General features: G+C 42.3%; 2 protein-coding genes across 5 annotated transcripts; one reads left to right on the top strand and one right to left on the bottom strand.

Annotated features, from left to right (window-relative positions):
- Positions 1-202: 202 nt before the first annotated feature.
- On the top strand, positions 203-5,004 carry calub (calumenin b). Of its 2 annotated transcripts, none has more exons than XM_070972868.1 (7): positions 203-264; positions 1,438-1,677; positions 1,883-2,076; positions 2,205-2,371; positions 2,563-2,623; positions 2,884-3,083; positions 3,793-5,004. In XM_070972868.1, the coding sequence occupies exons 2-7, from the start codon at positions 1,457-1,459 to the stop codon at positions 3,895-3,897; spliced, it is 948 nt and encodes a 315-aa protein (XP_070828969.1). In that variant the 5' UTR covers positions 203-264; positions 1,438-1,456; the 3' UTR covers positions 3,898-5,004. The 2 variants fall into 2 exon arrangements, with proteins under 2 accessions (XP_070828969.1, XP_070828968.1); XM_070972867.1 differs by having other exon boundaries at positions 261-413.
- A 1,710-nt stretch (positions 5,005-6,714) lies between these two features.
- Positions 6,715-13,727, bottom strand: LOC139337030 (cadherin-related family member 5). 3 transcript variants are annotated; one of them, XM_070971318.1, is made up of 17 exons: positions 13,495-13,727; positions 12,845-12,971; positions 12,534-12,748; positions 11,491-11,547; positions 11,302-11,394; positions 11,128-11,214; positions 10,913-11,023; positions 10,561-10,731; positions 10,229-10,319; positions 10,038-10,144; positions 9,755-9,955; positions 9,531-9,662; positions 9,234-9,312; positions 8,945-9,135; positions 8,822-8,842; positions 7,294-8,221; positions 6,715-7,188 (listed from the first exon to the last, which is right to left on the bottom strand). In XM_070971318.1, exons 2-17 carry the CDS (start codon positions 12,933-12,935, stop codon positions 7,145-7,147), a joined length of 2,619 nt encoding a protein of 872 aa, XP_070827419.1. In that variant the 5' UTR covers positions 12,936-12,971; positions 13,495-13,727; the 3' UTR covers positions 6,715-7,144. The 3 variants fall into 3 exon arrangements, with proteins under 3 accessions (XP_070827419.1, XP_070827416.1, XP_070827417.1); XM_070971315.1 differs by having other exon boundaries at positions 6,715-8,221; XM_070971316.1 differs by having other exon boundaries at positions 6,715-8,221; positions 12,845-12,967.
- Between the last annotated feature and the right edge of the window lie 541 nt (positions 13,728-14,268).

The following is a 14,268-nucleotide window of genomic DNA, read 5'->3' as shown; positions in this document are numbered from 1 at the left end:
TGCTATTGTGCAGCTCACGTACCTGTGCCAGACACCGTGGAGTCAGTTTTATGAATGAAACAAGTTTGTTGACTTTGAGGACGTGGCGGTTCTCGGCCAATCCAATCATCGATGTTCCCTTGAAGTGGACCAATGAGCGAGCGACATCGCACTCGCCTTGTCGGAGCCTGATTGGTCGGTTCTCGTTTTAGCACAGGAAGTGTATGGGTGTGTTTCCGAGGGGAGGGTCTTAAACTGCATCGAAGAACTTCCCAGAAGATACCGGTGAGTTTCCTTCATCAATTTAGCTTTAAAATTCAAAATAAGAAATTAAGTTCGTTTCTCCTGTAGCTGGTGTTTAGAAAGACGCAATACGGACAGTGAGGTAGTTGCTTGTTTATCTTCACTGGACGAGTGAAATTGCGGATGAGCAGGTAAAACTAACGGTACGCTAGGTTAGCCAGTCTAATGTTGATCTCTAACCTTGGATTCGGATGGTTTCGGTCACTAATTGGGAATAATAGATGCAAACTGTGCCTGACTTGTAATACAACGACTATGGCGAGATATGATTTGTCTAGACGTGCAAAAGTGAGAGCACGGACGCTGTGCTGTATCACACTAAATCAACCAAGATAGCGGTGAACGTCTTGTAATTAGAGGATAGTTAAATATATCAAGACTTTTTTTTTTTTCTCCGAATACTGCCTTATATTCTCTGCTATTCTACTTATCGGCACATTTCATTCTCTTGATATGGATCTTAGTTTGCTGGTGATTTTCTATTTGAGAAATTTTTGAGAAAATGTAAACACGAAAGTAAAACTAAGGTACAACAGGTTTCAATATTCGGTACTATTTGAAACTGGTTTAGATAGTAGGTAGAAGAGACTTAATAATGCAAAGGTATATCAGTGAAATACAGTAGCCTACAATTCACCAAGTCTCCAAAATGACCTAAAACATCAATCAACGCCTCTCTAAAGCTTAAACATAACTTCAGCTTTTGAAGCTAGGACTTAATTACTGGACCGGTGGATTAGACTGCACTAGTTTGAGCTACGTGTGCCTAATAAACTGACAACTGAGTCTAGTCTACAATTTGAATCTAGTATGATAATATTCAGTAATTTTATAAATTGTTGTGTATGGATGATAATGTTTTGCAAATTGTTGAGCTGGTGGTAATACAATATATGCAGTGTAAACTTCTACAAAGTACCAGAACAAATGAGGAATTGCATCAGCTGGGACAGATTATCCTCTCGGAGTCTGAGTCATACGCTGGCATGTGCAACGCTGAGTCGCCCTGAGTTAAGAGCTGAGAATGGCACTGACTGGAAAGTGCACTGTAAACTTAGACATACTTGCAGTAAAAAACGGTTTGCACCTGAATGTCCTGTTTGAGCATTAACCACAGCTTTTTGGTGTCTTCTTTTTACCCCCTCACCCGGACAGTGTTTGTACATATCGCAGGATGGAGCTGCGGCCACTTGTCATGTGTTTTGCTCTCTGTGTGGTTTACGCCACCAGCAAGCCCACAGAGAAGAAGGACCGTGTTCACCACGATGAACCCCTCAGCAACCGAGAGCACGACGACGCAGAGGGCTTTGACTATGACCACGAAGCCTTTCTGGGACAAGAGGAGGCCAAGACCTTCGACCAGCTCACACCAGAGGAGAGCAAGGAGAGGCTCGGGTAAGAATACATCTCAGGGGGGATTATGTGTATCTGTTCTTAAAATACTGGGGATGCTCTTTAACAGCCATAGTGATAGAACACTTCTTGCATTACTGTGGTAGTGACCTAGTTTCACCTCAGGGTGGAGTAAAAATTCATTGAAGGTGAGAGCTCCAGCTAATGTGAGGGAACAAGCTGAATGTTTGCTAACCTTTCTCTGCAGCATGTTGGTTGAACGTATAGACGAGGATAAGGACGGCTATGTGACCGCTGAGGAGATGAAGAAGTGGATCAAACATTCTCAGAAGAGGTGGATCTACGATGATGTGGATCGACAGTGGAAGAGTCACGACCTTAATGGGGATGAAGTGGTGTCCTGGGAGGAGTACAAGAATGCCACCTACGGATATATTCTTGGTACGGTTGCAGAAAATCTTTATTGTATATATTTGATATGTCCCTGAACTATTACCTATATGCTGCACAGATGCAGACACACATTTTCTTTACACACAATATACAATGTTTTGACCTCTGTCTTGCAGATGACCCCGACCCCGATGATGGCTTCAGCTACAGGCAGATGATGGCTCGCGATGAGAGGAGATTCAAGATGGCCGACCAAGACAATGACATGAAAGCCAACAAGGAGGAGTTCACAGCCTTCCTTCACCCAGAGGAGTACGACCACATGAAAGATATTGTAGTGCTGGTGAGCAAACGCGCACACACACACACACACACACACACACACACACACACACACACACACACACACACACACACACACACACACACACACACACACACACACACACACACACACTAACACAGATGTTAAATTATGACACTAACAATATATCATCCCCTCTCACTGCCCTGCATTCTGTTTTCCTCCTATAGGAAACTATGGAAGACATAGACAAGAATGGAGACGGTTTAATTGATTTAGACGAGTACATCGGTGAGTTCTTATACCCCAATGTCATATAAGCATCATCAGTGTGTAACACACAGTTTTGGGTTATTATTGGTGGCAAACCAAGACAGATACAGAAGTTGGAAAGAGTAAGAAAGCATGCGTATTGGTACATTTTGGGGAACCAGTTTGAGGAACCTTTATGAAGTGTTTGTCACCACAAATACTACAAGTGCTTGTACAAAGAAGCATTGCAACGTCATCAACCGCCTCACTCAGCCTCTGCCTATCTTTCGGCGCTCTAGGTGACATGTACAACCAGGAGGGGGATGCCACAGAACCTGAGTGGGTGAAGACGGAGAGGGAACAGTTCACTGAATTTAGAGACAAAAACAAAGACGGGAAGATGGACAAGGATGAGACCAGAGACTGGATCCTGCCCAGTGACTACGACCATGCTGAAGCCGAGGCCAAACATCTGGTCTATGAGTCAGATGCAGACAAAGTACGAACTGTAAAACTTCAAATTTCAAAAGAAAAGCATTGTTCTCATGAATTTTACTTCCTGTGTCATTCGCTGAATACTGGGGGGAAGAGGAAGTGTGTGTTTGAAAGCACAAATGAACTTAGAAATGTGCTAATACAGTTGACGCATGAGTCTGTTTGACTGATTTTACTGCAGGACTACAAAATAATGAGAGAATTTGTGATTTGTCACAGATTTCTTAAATGCAATGGAAGGCACAAAGAAGATTATGAACATCTAGATTTAGGCAAACATTTTTGAAATAATGAGTTTGCTTTCAGCAGCTCAGTCAAAACGCAGCTGCTTCACTGTGAAAACCTTCCAGTGTAACCTCACGTCTTGTTAGCCAACATTGAGTCAGTCTCACTGTAGGTTTGTTTTTTTTTAACACTTTGGATCTGACTTAATTACAGCTCTAACAAAGCATGATGAATGCAGGCGATACAGGCTTTTATTTAAGCCTTGCCAGTATTGTAGCCCTTTGGGACATTTTTGTTGTGTAATTAAGAGAAAAGATATCTTCTTTATCCATTTCAACCAGTGACGCAGGTGCAAACAACAAGAGATACCAAATACCTTCGGTAACAGCATGACGTAGCTGCTTTTCTTTGAAACGGGTTTTTAAAAAAAAGTTTGCATCCTGACTGAATTAAAAGGCTTATCATGACTGTTACTCTCCCTCCATCAGGATGGCCGTCTGACCAAGGCCGAAATTGTGGATAAGTACGACCTGTTCGTGGGCAGCCAGGCGACCGACTTTGGAGAGGCTCTGACTCGACACGACGAGTTCTAAACATCCGCCTGCCTCCAAAGACTCTGTGTTCATTGTTTTGTACCACCTTACTCCTCTGACAGTGGATGGGAGATGTCAAACACCACAAGCTTGTCTAATCCAACGCCACAGACAATAATTTATTTGATTTCTTGAATGTGTCCCGTTATACACACACTAACGCTCGAACGTGTACATGCTTGGCCAGTGTGTCCTCGTGCTCAGTCGTGTGTATGATTGGGATGTATCGCCAGCCTTTGCTCTGCTTCCACACACTACACTTGCCTTTTCCAGGTCAGGCAAAGGACAAACAGTGTTAGATGAATTTTTTTTCTTTGAAAGGATGATTTTATGAGATAGCCATGTTTTGTTACAAAACCCTGATAGAACAAGTTTAGGCTTCCAGTATACAAACAGTTTATCGTACCATTTCTTTTTTTTGCAATGCACTGGACTGTGAAGAGTAAAGCTGATTTCTAGTCAATAGAATTTGTTCTACTTCTCTGTCTAATCATGTAATCAGGCCCACTTGTACTTTGTTTTCATGTCTTTATTGATCATAATATGGTAATGCTGGAGATGTTTGGAGCGAGGAGTAAATATTGAATTCCAGTGACGATGAAGACTATTTGGACTAGTGCAATACAGTATCATCAGTGGGACCACACTGTTTGCTATACTGGTCCCCATAGCATCCATGTTAACACGAGCTGTGGCTCCTACATAAGGATGGGCTGCGCTGTGTGTTAGCTGAAGGAAACACGATGAATTTAGAGACGGATGGATGCTTTGTTCTCAAAGCTGCCTCTTGTCTCCTTTCTCATCACCTCAATAGTGTGTGTGTGTCTGTGTGCGTGTGAATCTGTGTGTGTACATATATTACTTGTATTCTTAATGACAGACTTCCCTTTTTTTGATGTTATGTCTTGTTTGATTCAGCTGAACTAACTCATTTGTGTGCTAAGCTAAGATAATTGACCTGTTTTGTAAGCGGTTTTGGAAAAAAAAATCCCCCCCGACAAACACTTTGTTCTCCTAAATATGTTTGTTATGCTTATGTTATGACTATCACCATTTATAACCACTGTTGATACTTTTTATGGTATGCTATAATGTATATGATAATGTTTTTTACATGCTCACTGCAGTGACCACCCTTTCACTAGTGACTTTACTGTAAATAAGTTGTTGGTCTGCAAACAGAGCACTCTAACAATCAGGTCCAGTTTTTGTGATTGAGAAGAATGTCTCAATAAAAACAAATAAAATCTGAGCTTTCAGTCTGCTGTATTTTTTGATCGGACGCTCTGGTTGTCAGATGTTGTGACCGCTTCTATTACAAGTGATGAGGTGTTTATCAGGCTCCACAGCCAAGCTGATCTCACAAGTTGTTTGTACTGTAGTTAAAATGATGTCCCGTAGTATGAAGCAGGAGTGGAAAATTGTCTGCGTTGCATTTGAATTGCTTGTAGCTATCATCGTTTTTTCCTAGCTTTCTCGCTTTTAAGGAAATGCTCTGTTTCCTGGTTTCCTTCTGGCTGTTGACCCGTTGATCTCTGGATCGTTGTTTCAGAACCTTTTCCTCTCACCATCTCTTTCAGCAGAATCATTTACCCCCTAATCTCTCTACAGTAAATCAAATATTGGCAATTGGCAGGCACTCAAATCACATAACAGAATACATATTTAATGTGTGTGGTACATTTCCCAGGTATGTCACTGCCATCCTTTACATATCAACCAACTGAAGCTTGGGGGAGCTTTTTCTTAACCATTTACATCTCAGCAATCAATGCAATCTCATCAATGTTTTTTGTTTTTGTTTTTTTTCTTTTGATTGGCCTTTTAGGAGCTTCACTGAAGCACTTTGGGACCAAAGTCATCTTCATTCACCACAAAAACTGATCTACAAATTTAAACTTTTGATCATTTGAACACAAGCCTTCCTATCTCTAGCCTAAGAGGTTTTACAGACAAATTTCTCTGTGTTTATGTTGTATGTAACATTACTGTGCATGTGCAAGGGTGTGAGAAGAAGTGGGTTAATCTGCAGATGGTGAAATTCAATGTTTGTTCATTTTAACAGACCTACTGAAATAAACTGAAAGATTGCTAATTGGACAAGAACATTACATGCTGTCACATAATATCTTAGTGTCAGGTTCGGGTTGGGATTCGGGTATGTCATTTGATGGAAATCCAATAATGTAGTATGTTAACGACAAAACTCCCACCATTTCAGGACTATGGACAGTCAGTGAACGAACAACTGCAGAGAGAGCAACGGGCGTTTGTGTTTGGGATAATGGGCTGTCAGACAATTGAGGTTTTGATCTGATGGGATATTTTTCAAACTATTCAGGTTTTAGAATAATGAGTCATCAGAACAGAGTCATGACACCACAAGAAATGCTGTCGGAACTCAGATGAACTTGGGAAATGGGCCAAACTAAAATTTCATCCAGATGGTTGGATGAGTCTTCAGGGCCAGTCACTGTGCCCCTGCCCATAAGTTCTCTTTAATAACAACTCCTGGCTCATTGATTCAGGTAGACAACACCTTTACTCGCGTTCAAAGAAAAAACCGAGGCAGCTTGTAGTGTGAGCAAAACAAAACAACTGACGCTGCAGTACACTATGTGAGAGCATTGAACTTAAAGCACTCTGCAGCTATTCAAAGGATAAATCTACCCGAAATCACAAAGGGCACAACACCGCTGCTGCCCTTTTCTCCATCAGTTAAAAAAGGTCAAGCACTCCTGCAATGTCAAGGCAGGCGTTTTGCTGTGATGTGATGTGATTTCATGTGGATTTACCTTTAGAAAACACCCCACAATATATTTGATTCATGACTGATTCATTTCACGCTGTTAACTTGTACTAACCTCGCAATGAATGTTGCATCCTTGAAAGTTGATTTATAATTCATACTGATTAATTTTATTTAAAGGAGTGGTTTCTTTAACCGTGCTTCGTGCGTCAAGGTCATGCATTCCTGTCATCTAGTATCTATATGGTATAAATACAACAACAGTATGTATTATAATTGCGTGTTATTAAATGTTTAGTTTTACATATTATACAGTGTGTGAACATATACTTATCTTCCTTCCTCCATCCTGTGGCCCATGTGCTGTATACCTCATGTATGCATTCTGTCCTCTTATGTGTCTCAGCAGTACCTACAGCACAAGCAGAGCCAGACTGCAGTGTTTCTGTCTTTCGATGACATGTCCGCTGTTGACTGTCTGTGCCATCCATCTTCACTTTACCTCCTCCATTCTCTATCGTCCATCCCATCACTTTCAGTGCCTGCGATATTGCAGAGACATCACTTACTAAACGTGATAAAAATGGGGTTACAACGAGCCAACACTCTCAGCAGCTCTTCTTCGTCTGGCTCTAACTCATCCTCACCCTCACTGTTCTTGTCTGCATCTTCATCTCCCAGAAAACCATCATCATCTGCTTCCCCCGCCTCGCGACAGTCTTGTGTATTTCCTGAGTTCGTTGAGGGTCTTCTGTCCAGAGGTGGACTACCTGCATCTGCATCCCCACTGGGGTATTCTGACTGGTGGTCTTCTGTTTGGTCCAGTGATGTTGAGGGTTGGTCTACCTCTGTGCTTAGAGTCATAGATGTTCGCTCTGGTGTTACTAGGGGTGTATCAAGGGAAGATGTATCTATATGTACCAGCTTGGCTTTCAACGGTGCATGGTCTGGGCAGGGTGGGGGTGTCTCCATGTGCTTGGAAAGTGGTGAGGACTTTAAAGGTGAATTTGGAGGTGTCTTCACACGAGGTTTGCAGAAGGGTTTGTCTATTTCTGCTGAAGCAATTCGGGTACGACTACATGGAATACTGGATTGACAGGAGGGACTGGTGACAGGGTCATTGTCGGTTGTTGTTTGTGTGGTTTGTGAATCAGGATAGGGGAACAATGGGGTGTTTGTGGCTTCATGGGTTGTGGGGCTAGAACCAGTAAGGTCTGGGTATGTATCAGTTTGTGAGCCAGGGTTTTCTTTGGGTGGAGCAGCATCTTGAGCCGTATGTGTGGGACTCACATCCATGGTGGCTGGGCGAAGGGTGGGTGAGCTAGAGGGGCTTTTGGTTGGTGTAGAAACATTATTATTGAGGATCACAGGGCTTTGCACTGGTTCGGTGGGGACGAAACTGGCATCAGGGGCAGCAGTCGTTTTCGGTGGAACAGGTCCTTGGCAGCTGGGGAGGTCTTGGTGGGTGTGGAGGCCAGGTTTGTCTGGGAAGCTGAAGGAAGGATTGTAGGTCCCATATTCTTCATTGTTGGAGGGTACTTCCTCCATGTGTGGCATGGCATTACGGTGACCCAACTGAAAAGCAACCATGGTCATCAGGTCAACATTTGGAAAAAGTAAAGCACTATTGCATTGTGGTGAATGATCCTCGTTCAGTGTGACGTGTAGGAATTGCCAGAGCTTCTAACAGCCAGGAAGTGTACATTTAGTGAGTGAAGTGAATTATAATGTGAGTAATTGACAGACTTATGAAGTGCTTGAGCTAAAAGGTAATCTGGACCTTAAAAAGGCAGTTTGACCAAAGAGAAAAAAAATCTCAATACAAGTCCAACTTACTTGCTGCTTCCAAAGCTTTTAATCTTGTAGCCTTCATCAGAGGACAGCGTAGTTCCATGGTTATGAAAATGGTTTAGTTGGGTCATGTGATATTCTTTACTTCGGTCACATCACAACAACTAAATAATCTCCATGACAACTCAGAAACTTAACATGCTCATGAAGGCCATGAGACGTGCCCAAAAGCTTCAGTAACAGGAGTAAATTGGACCTTGTGTTGAAAACACTTTTGTCAAACTGTATGAATTGAACAGTTTGTTAAGGAGTTCATTCAGAAAAGGGTCAGGATATATAGGACAAGGATGAATATTAGCTTCAATAGTAAATAAAAAAACTCACCAGTTGGAACCACCGTAAGCTCTGTGGGAGTATATGTAGTAGAGAATAAGTCAGAAACTCAAACTTACTCGCCAGCAAGCCTTGATAAACATGAATCCAGATTATAGAGATGAAGGTTCTCACCACATTGGGGTGTTTGCCCTGTGCCACACAGCCTCTCTCCAGTGGGTCCCTCTTTCCCTTGTGTTTCTTCTTCAGCCACATCACCATAAACAGGATACATCCGAGTACAGTCATGAACATCATGCTCAGAAATAATGCTTTGCCCACAGTACAGCCTGTCATCCGGTCTTCTCCCAGTGGACTATGAGGGACTGTAGTGTACAGAGACAGACACAAAGAGAGTATATTTCAGTCTGCAGGCTCATCAGGTGTCAGCTGTGAATACAAGCCTGTAAGTGTGTGTCCTTACTTGATTGCCATTCAGATAACACCTCCACCACCACAGTAGCATAGGTAGCATCGCCAGACTCCTTGTCTATAGCCATTACCTGCAAAGCATTTTGACTTTTTATCGCATCATCACCATCATATTTGTGTTTTTATTTTGAAAAATAAAGAGTGAAAGAAAATATTATGCCATATGTAAGCTAACATAATCTAAAGTTTACATCATTTGTAATCACTGACCTTACACGAGAAAAATTGTCGCCTCTGTGAATTCAAATTAATAATCAAAAGATGACACTCGTTTTTCACTGAGGCTCACCTCTAGAACATGTTTCTGCTTTGGTTTGAGCTGATTGGTCCTGGTGATCAGAAGACCCTCCTGTGTGATTTGGTAGATGTCGGTGTGATTTGATGTGGGACTGAAGGTGAAGTGGATCATGGGATTGAAACCCTGTCAGTTAGTGAAGAAAAGGTGATGGGTAACAACATAAATCATAGAACTGCTTTCAGCATTTTGTGTGTGGAGTGCAGCGTTGTGCGTACGTGGTTAAAGTCTTGATCTTGTACATGTAACATCAGGGCTTTGCTGCCATAGGTATTGACCAGAGAGGCAAGGCTCTTTCCTGCAGTCACAAAGCCGTGATATTCAGCCATGTCGAACGTTGGATAAAACTGGTTCACTGCCAGAACTCGGACCAACACTGTAGCAACGGAATACTTCCTGGGGTCATTGTCCTGATACGCCTGGTTGCAAGAGACAGAAAGACAGAGCAGTGAGATGGACATCTTTCAAATTTATTACTAACACTGCATATGTGAGTCTTACCATGACCTGCAGATGCAACTCTGGAGTTGTGAGTCTGTCTATAACCCCCTGAATCAGTTTCATCTCCCCCGTCTCTCTGTCCATCAGGAAATGTCCATCATCGTCTCCTGGCATGCAGACAAACACAGTTACAGATGTATATGCTTAAGCAAAGCACATTTTGTATCGACTTGCATCTGTGTGTATGATACCTGACAGAATGGCATAGCTGACTGGAGAGCTGAGTCCTCTGTCTCCATCCACTGCATGAATGGGACCCGGAGAGAAGTCCAACACAATGTCCTGCAATATGACACACATTTGTTGCTCTACAAAACGGATCTTTATGACATCTGAAACCGCATCCCAGTGAACTGATCTGATCTTGCAGCTGAACTCTGATTTTTTAGAATCAGAATTTTACTATGAAAGGGAAATTACACAACGCCATATAAAATAGATTAAACCTCACCGTCACATGCAAAGTGGCATTATTGATAAGTTATCAGTTATAAAATAGGTGTGACTGAGTTTGGCAGCTGACCTCATCCCCCTCTGTGACATTGACTGTGTACACAGGGCTGGTGCAGATGCGGCTGGTCTCATCCTGGAAAAGCAGCATGCAGGGTAGGAACTGTGGGTACTGGTCATCTCCATCCAGGACAGTGATGGTGATATTGGTGCTGGTGTTGAAGTGCTCAGCAGTGCTCATTTCCTGAGATGATGACAAGGACAGAGGATATTACACTGGTCAAGCATGTTTCATGGAGAAATGAGTGGATACATGAACTGAAGTATAGTTCGTTGGAGCATCAGGGAATCAAATTGTAACTTTATTATTTTAGGATTAGAAGCCAAGCTCTAAAACAGTCAAAAATGAAATGCACATAGCTTACCGAGGCATGGATGGTGACAGTAAGCAGGGTTTTGGTCTCATAGTCTAAAGGCTTGGACAGAATCACCTCTCCACTGTTGGGGAGATCAAACCTGAAGTACTCAGCATCAGGCTGCAGAGCACACACACAAACACATTAACAATGATGCCAGGAGTGTGCGTATTTGTGAGTTTTTTGTGCAGAAACCCTGAGTAGAGTAAAAGAGCAGAACTCACTGATGTCTGATCAATGGAATAAATGATGTTGTCGTTATCTGCATCTGTGGCCTTGACAGTAAAAACTGTAGTATTCGCTGGAGTCAGCTGGGAAACGCACAGGCAGAAAAGCACATTACAACTTTCACCTTTCATGTTTTGTGTATGCATGCAAACATTTGTGTAGAGTCATACCTCACTGATAATAACGGAGAGGACAGTGTCTTCTGCAAACACAGGGGAATTATCGTTCTCATTGAGAATCTCCACCATGATCCTATAAACACTCTACAACAACAACAACAACAAAAAAAAAACCACACAACTTTGAATGCGGGATGACACACTGAAGCACTATGGGTAAAATGACAGGACAAAGCATACCTGAAGGGTGTCCTCCTCATAACACAATAGTTCAGCCAAGAGGACAGGACCCAGAGCCTGAAGGACATGAGAAAGGCCACAACCGAAGACCTTCAGTCAGTATGATCAAATATTTTACACAAATACTGTGATCCATGCTTTAAACTGAATTATTATCCAAATCATGATAACCAAAACTTTATGAATGGGCCACACTCCACAAGGAAAATATTTTCTAGCTATTTTATAAAAATAAACCCTCCATTAACTTCCTTTGTATTTGTTGTCCACTCTCACATGTGCCTACTTCAGACATTGGCCTACATTTGTCCAAATCAAAAACATATTTTAACATGCACATTCTGTACTTTTTGTTAATCATACAACACATGCACAAAAAAAATTACAGAAATAATAGGGCACATAACATTTATATATAACTTATATATTCCATGTTCTTTTTTTCAGATTTTCCTGTTTTTCTTTTATGGTTACAGCACAAGAAATGAACGTTCAAATATTTTTATCAAGTGTATTGAGAAGCAACATTTCCAGAGGCGGGTGGCCACACACTGAACTGATGCTCTCAAACATGTGCTGAACAATGTGAATTCTAAATATGGTCCCTCTTGGTCACATGCTGAGTATACTGAACGAAAATGTAATGCTGAATCTTTGCAGTTGAGTAAATGTTAGTCTAGAAATGTTGTGTTTATAGGATAGGATGGCAGAAGTTGTTAGACTAAGAAACAGAAAGAAAGAGAGACTGCTAATCTGGTTGACCCTTTACCAGCTGCCATGATGTAAGACAGCTGGCTGGGAAGAGGATGACGGTAAGAGAGCTTGTGTTCGGTCCAAGGACAAGGCTATAAGGCTCAATCTCTGATAGTTTGTTCTAAAATTAGATGCAACTTGTCCACTGCGGCTCCATGCTATTTCAAACATTCCTACAGACTCAACTCACATGAAGTCCATAACAATGCATTTTATTTACAGCTTCCTGATCATAAGACACCTCCAACATTCATATCAGTGTTCATGAGGGCATGTCCCGACTCATTTACCTCTCGGTCGAGGACCTTGTCAGCTGATGTGTTCAGCCGGATGTTTCTTTCATCCAAGAAGAACCAATCAGCATCTTTTCCGTCCAGGCTCCAGTGAACCCCCTCCACTGTGTTGTCAGCCATGAGTTCAGCAACAACTTCTCCCAAAGGGCTATTTTCTCTGACTCTTGCATATACATCCTGACCATCCAAACATCCACCCCACCCTGACATTCCTGTGTCAATACAAGCACATATGCAGAGTTTAAAGAACCCAGCTGATTACGCCCGAGACTCGACCTCTAATACGGAAAAATATGAAGTGGCTGTACCTGTGGCTGTGTGCAGACATAGGAGGAGCAACAGTGGGCAGACTAGAGCCTTGGCCTGGGACAAAGTCCATTTCAGTTCATTGAGGGCCATGCCTGGGCTCAGTCAGCTCTTAAGAACCAGTTCTGTCTAAGTGAGGAGAGAGAAATAACAGTCAATTACACAAGGTCAAATTCTCCCCTCTAGTATGGCAGAGTGGGCTAGACCTAGCTTTGTGCCTTGATAGCAGCACTGCTTAAGAATCATAATTAGGTAAGGCTCTCCTAATGTACAAACACTGGTGCACATACTCTGTCCTATAATTCCCTTAAATCCCCTTTAAGTGGGTCTCTACCTGGCTTTCCCCAGTCTGAGAGAGCAGACCAGCAGAATAGCAGCCAACTGTCTGTCTTCTCTTCATGTTTCTCTGGTCTGTTTGCTCCTTTTGGCTTTCCCAGTCTATCTCTGCAGACAGGCGCTATTCTAACTGTAGAGTCGCCTGTTATCTGTTAATATTGACAATGCTTTGTGTAGATCTTCAGACTTATATTCTTCCTCCATCTGTGGCTTAGTAGGATCTGGGGTCACATCCACTAAAACATCATCTCTGCTGCAAATGTCAGGTAAATAAACATATAAGCTGACTGTTCAAACTGTTGTTCAGCCTACTGACCTGTTGTTGTCAAATCCTCGGCAGCCTGTTTGTCAGTCTCCATATCCTCCTGACTTGTGATGGAAGCAGCATCTCTGATTCCCCAAACCCTGAAAAGTCACTAAACGCCAATCAGAAAAACAGACGAAGGCTTTTAGGAATAATCAAAGTGTCAACAATAGACAACACTGGCCACACACTCACACACATACAAACAAACATACACACTGAACCCCCACTACATACATTAAAAAGCAGACAGCAGCTTACGTCGTATATCCTGGGATAAATGTCAGCTCAGAGGCTAAAGCCTGAAGGCGGGGCTTACCTGGCCGGGGACAAAGACTGAGCCAATCAGATTAGATGTGACAAAAACCTGACCTGGAGGTGAGAGCCTGGGGTCATAAGTGAATTCAAGAGATTTGTCTGGTACAAAGACACTTGACCTTCATAAACAGTTAGTCATGCAATCGAAGCTGTGCAGTCACAGTGTCCATAGCTTTTGTTCAGGCTGTAGTTGTATTAGTTCAGAGAGCAAAAAGGGAAATGTTATTTCCTTCAGTAAATTACATCCTGGCAGCTTGTATCATACTTTTAATGTACATGTATATTTTTATAGTTTAGAACTAGAAGAGTCTGAGCATGTTCTTTGGCTACACAGCTTGCACATGTAGGATTTGTTCAATTACCTAATGGGGTCTGACAAGGGATTAGCTATCAAACATCGGCTGTTCACCTTTTGAGGATTAACCCACATCCTTTTTCTCACTTGTCCCAGCATGCCTAGGCACACAC

The sequence above is a fragment of the Chaetodon trifascialis genome, chromosome 10 (assembly GCF_039877785.1).
Source record: "Chaetodon trifascialis isolate fChaTrf1 chromosome 10, fChaTrf1.hap1, whole genome shotgun sequence".
NCBI lineage: Eukaryota > Metazoa > Chordata > Actinopteri > Chaetodontiformes > Chaetodontidae > Chaetodon > Chaetodon trifascialis.
This window is presented reverse-complemented; position numbering and strand designations above follow the sequence as displayed.

Excerpts from the sequence above, each read along its gene's own strand:
- calub (XM_070972867.1), top strand. Across the intron at positions 1,678-1,882 it reads GAGAGCAAGGAGAGGCTCGG|CATGTTGGTTGAACGTATAG; the intron begins GTAAGAATACAT and ends CTTTCTCTGCAG. Across the intron at positions 2,077-2,204 it reads CACCTACGGATATATTCTTG|ATGACCCCGACCCCGATGAT; the intron begins GTACGGTTGCAG and ends TCTGTCTTGCAG.
- LOC139337030 (XM_070971315.1), bottom strand. The coding sequence starts at position 12,935 with ATGGCCCTCAATGAACTGAAATGGACTTTGTCCCAGGCCAAGGCTCTA. Across the intron at positions 11,395-11,490 it reads ATGAGGAGGACACCCTTCAG|AGTGTTTATAGGATCATGGT; the intron begins GTATGCTTTGTC and ends TTGTTGTTGTAG. Across the intron at positions 11,215-11,301 it reads TCTCCGTTATTATCAGTGAG|CTGACTCCAGCGAATACTAC; the intron begins GTATGACTCTAC and ends TGCGTTTCCCAG.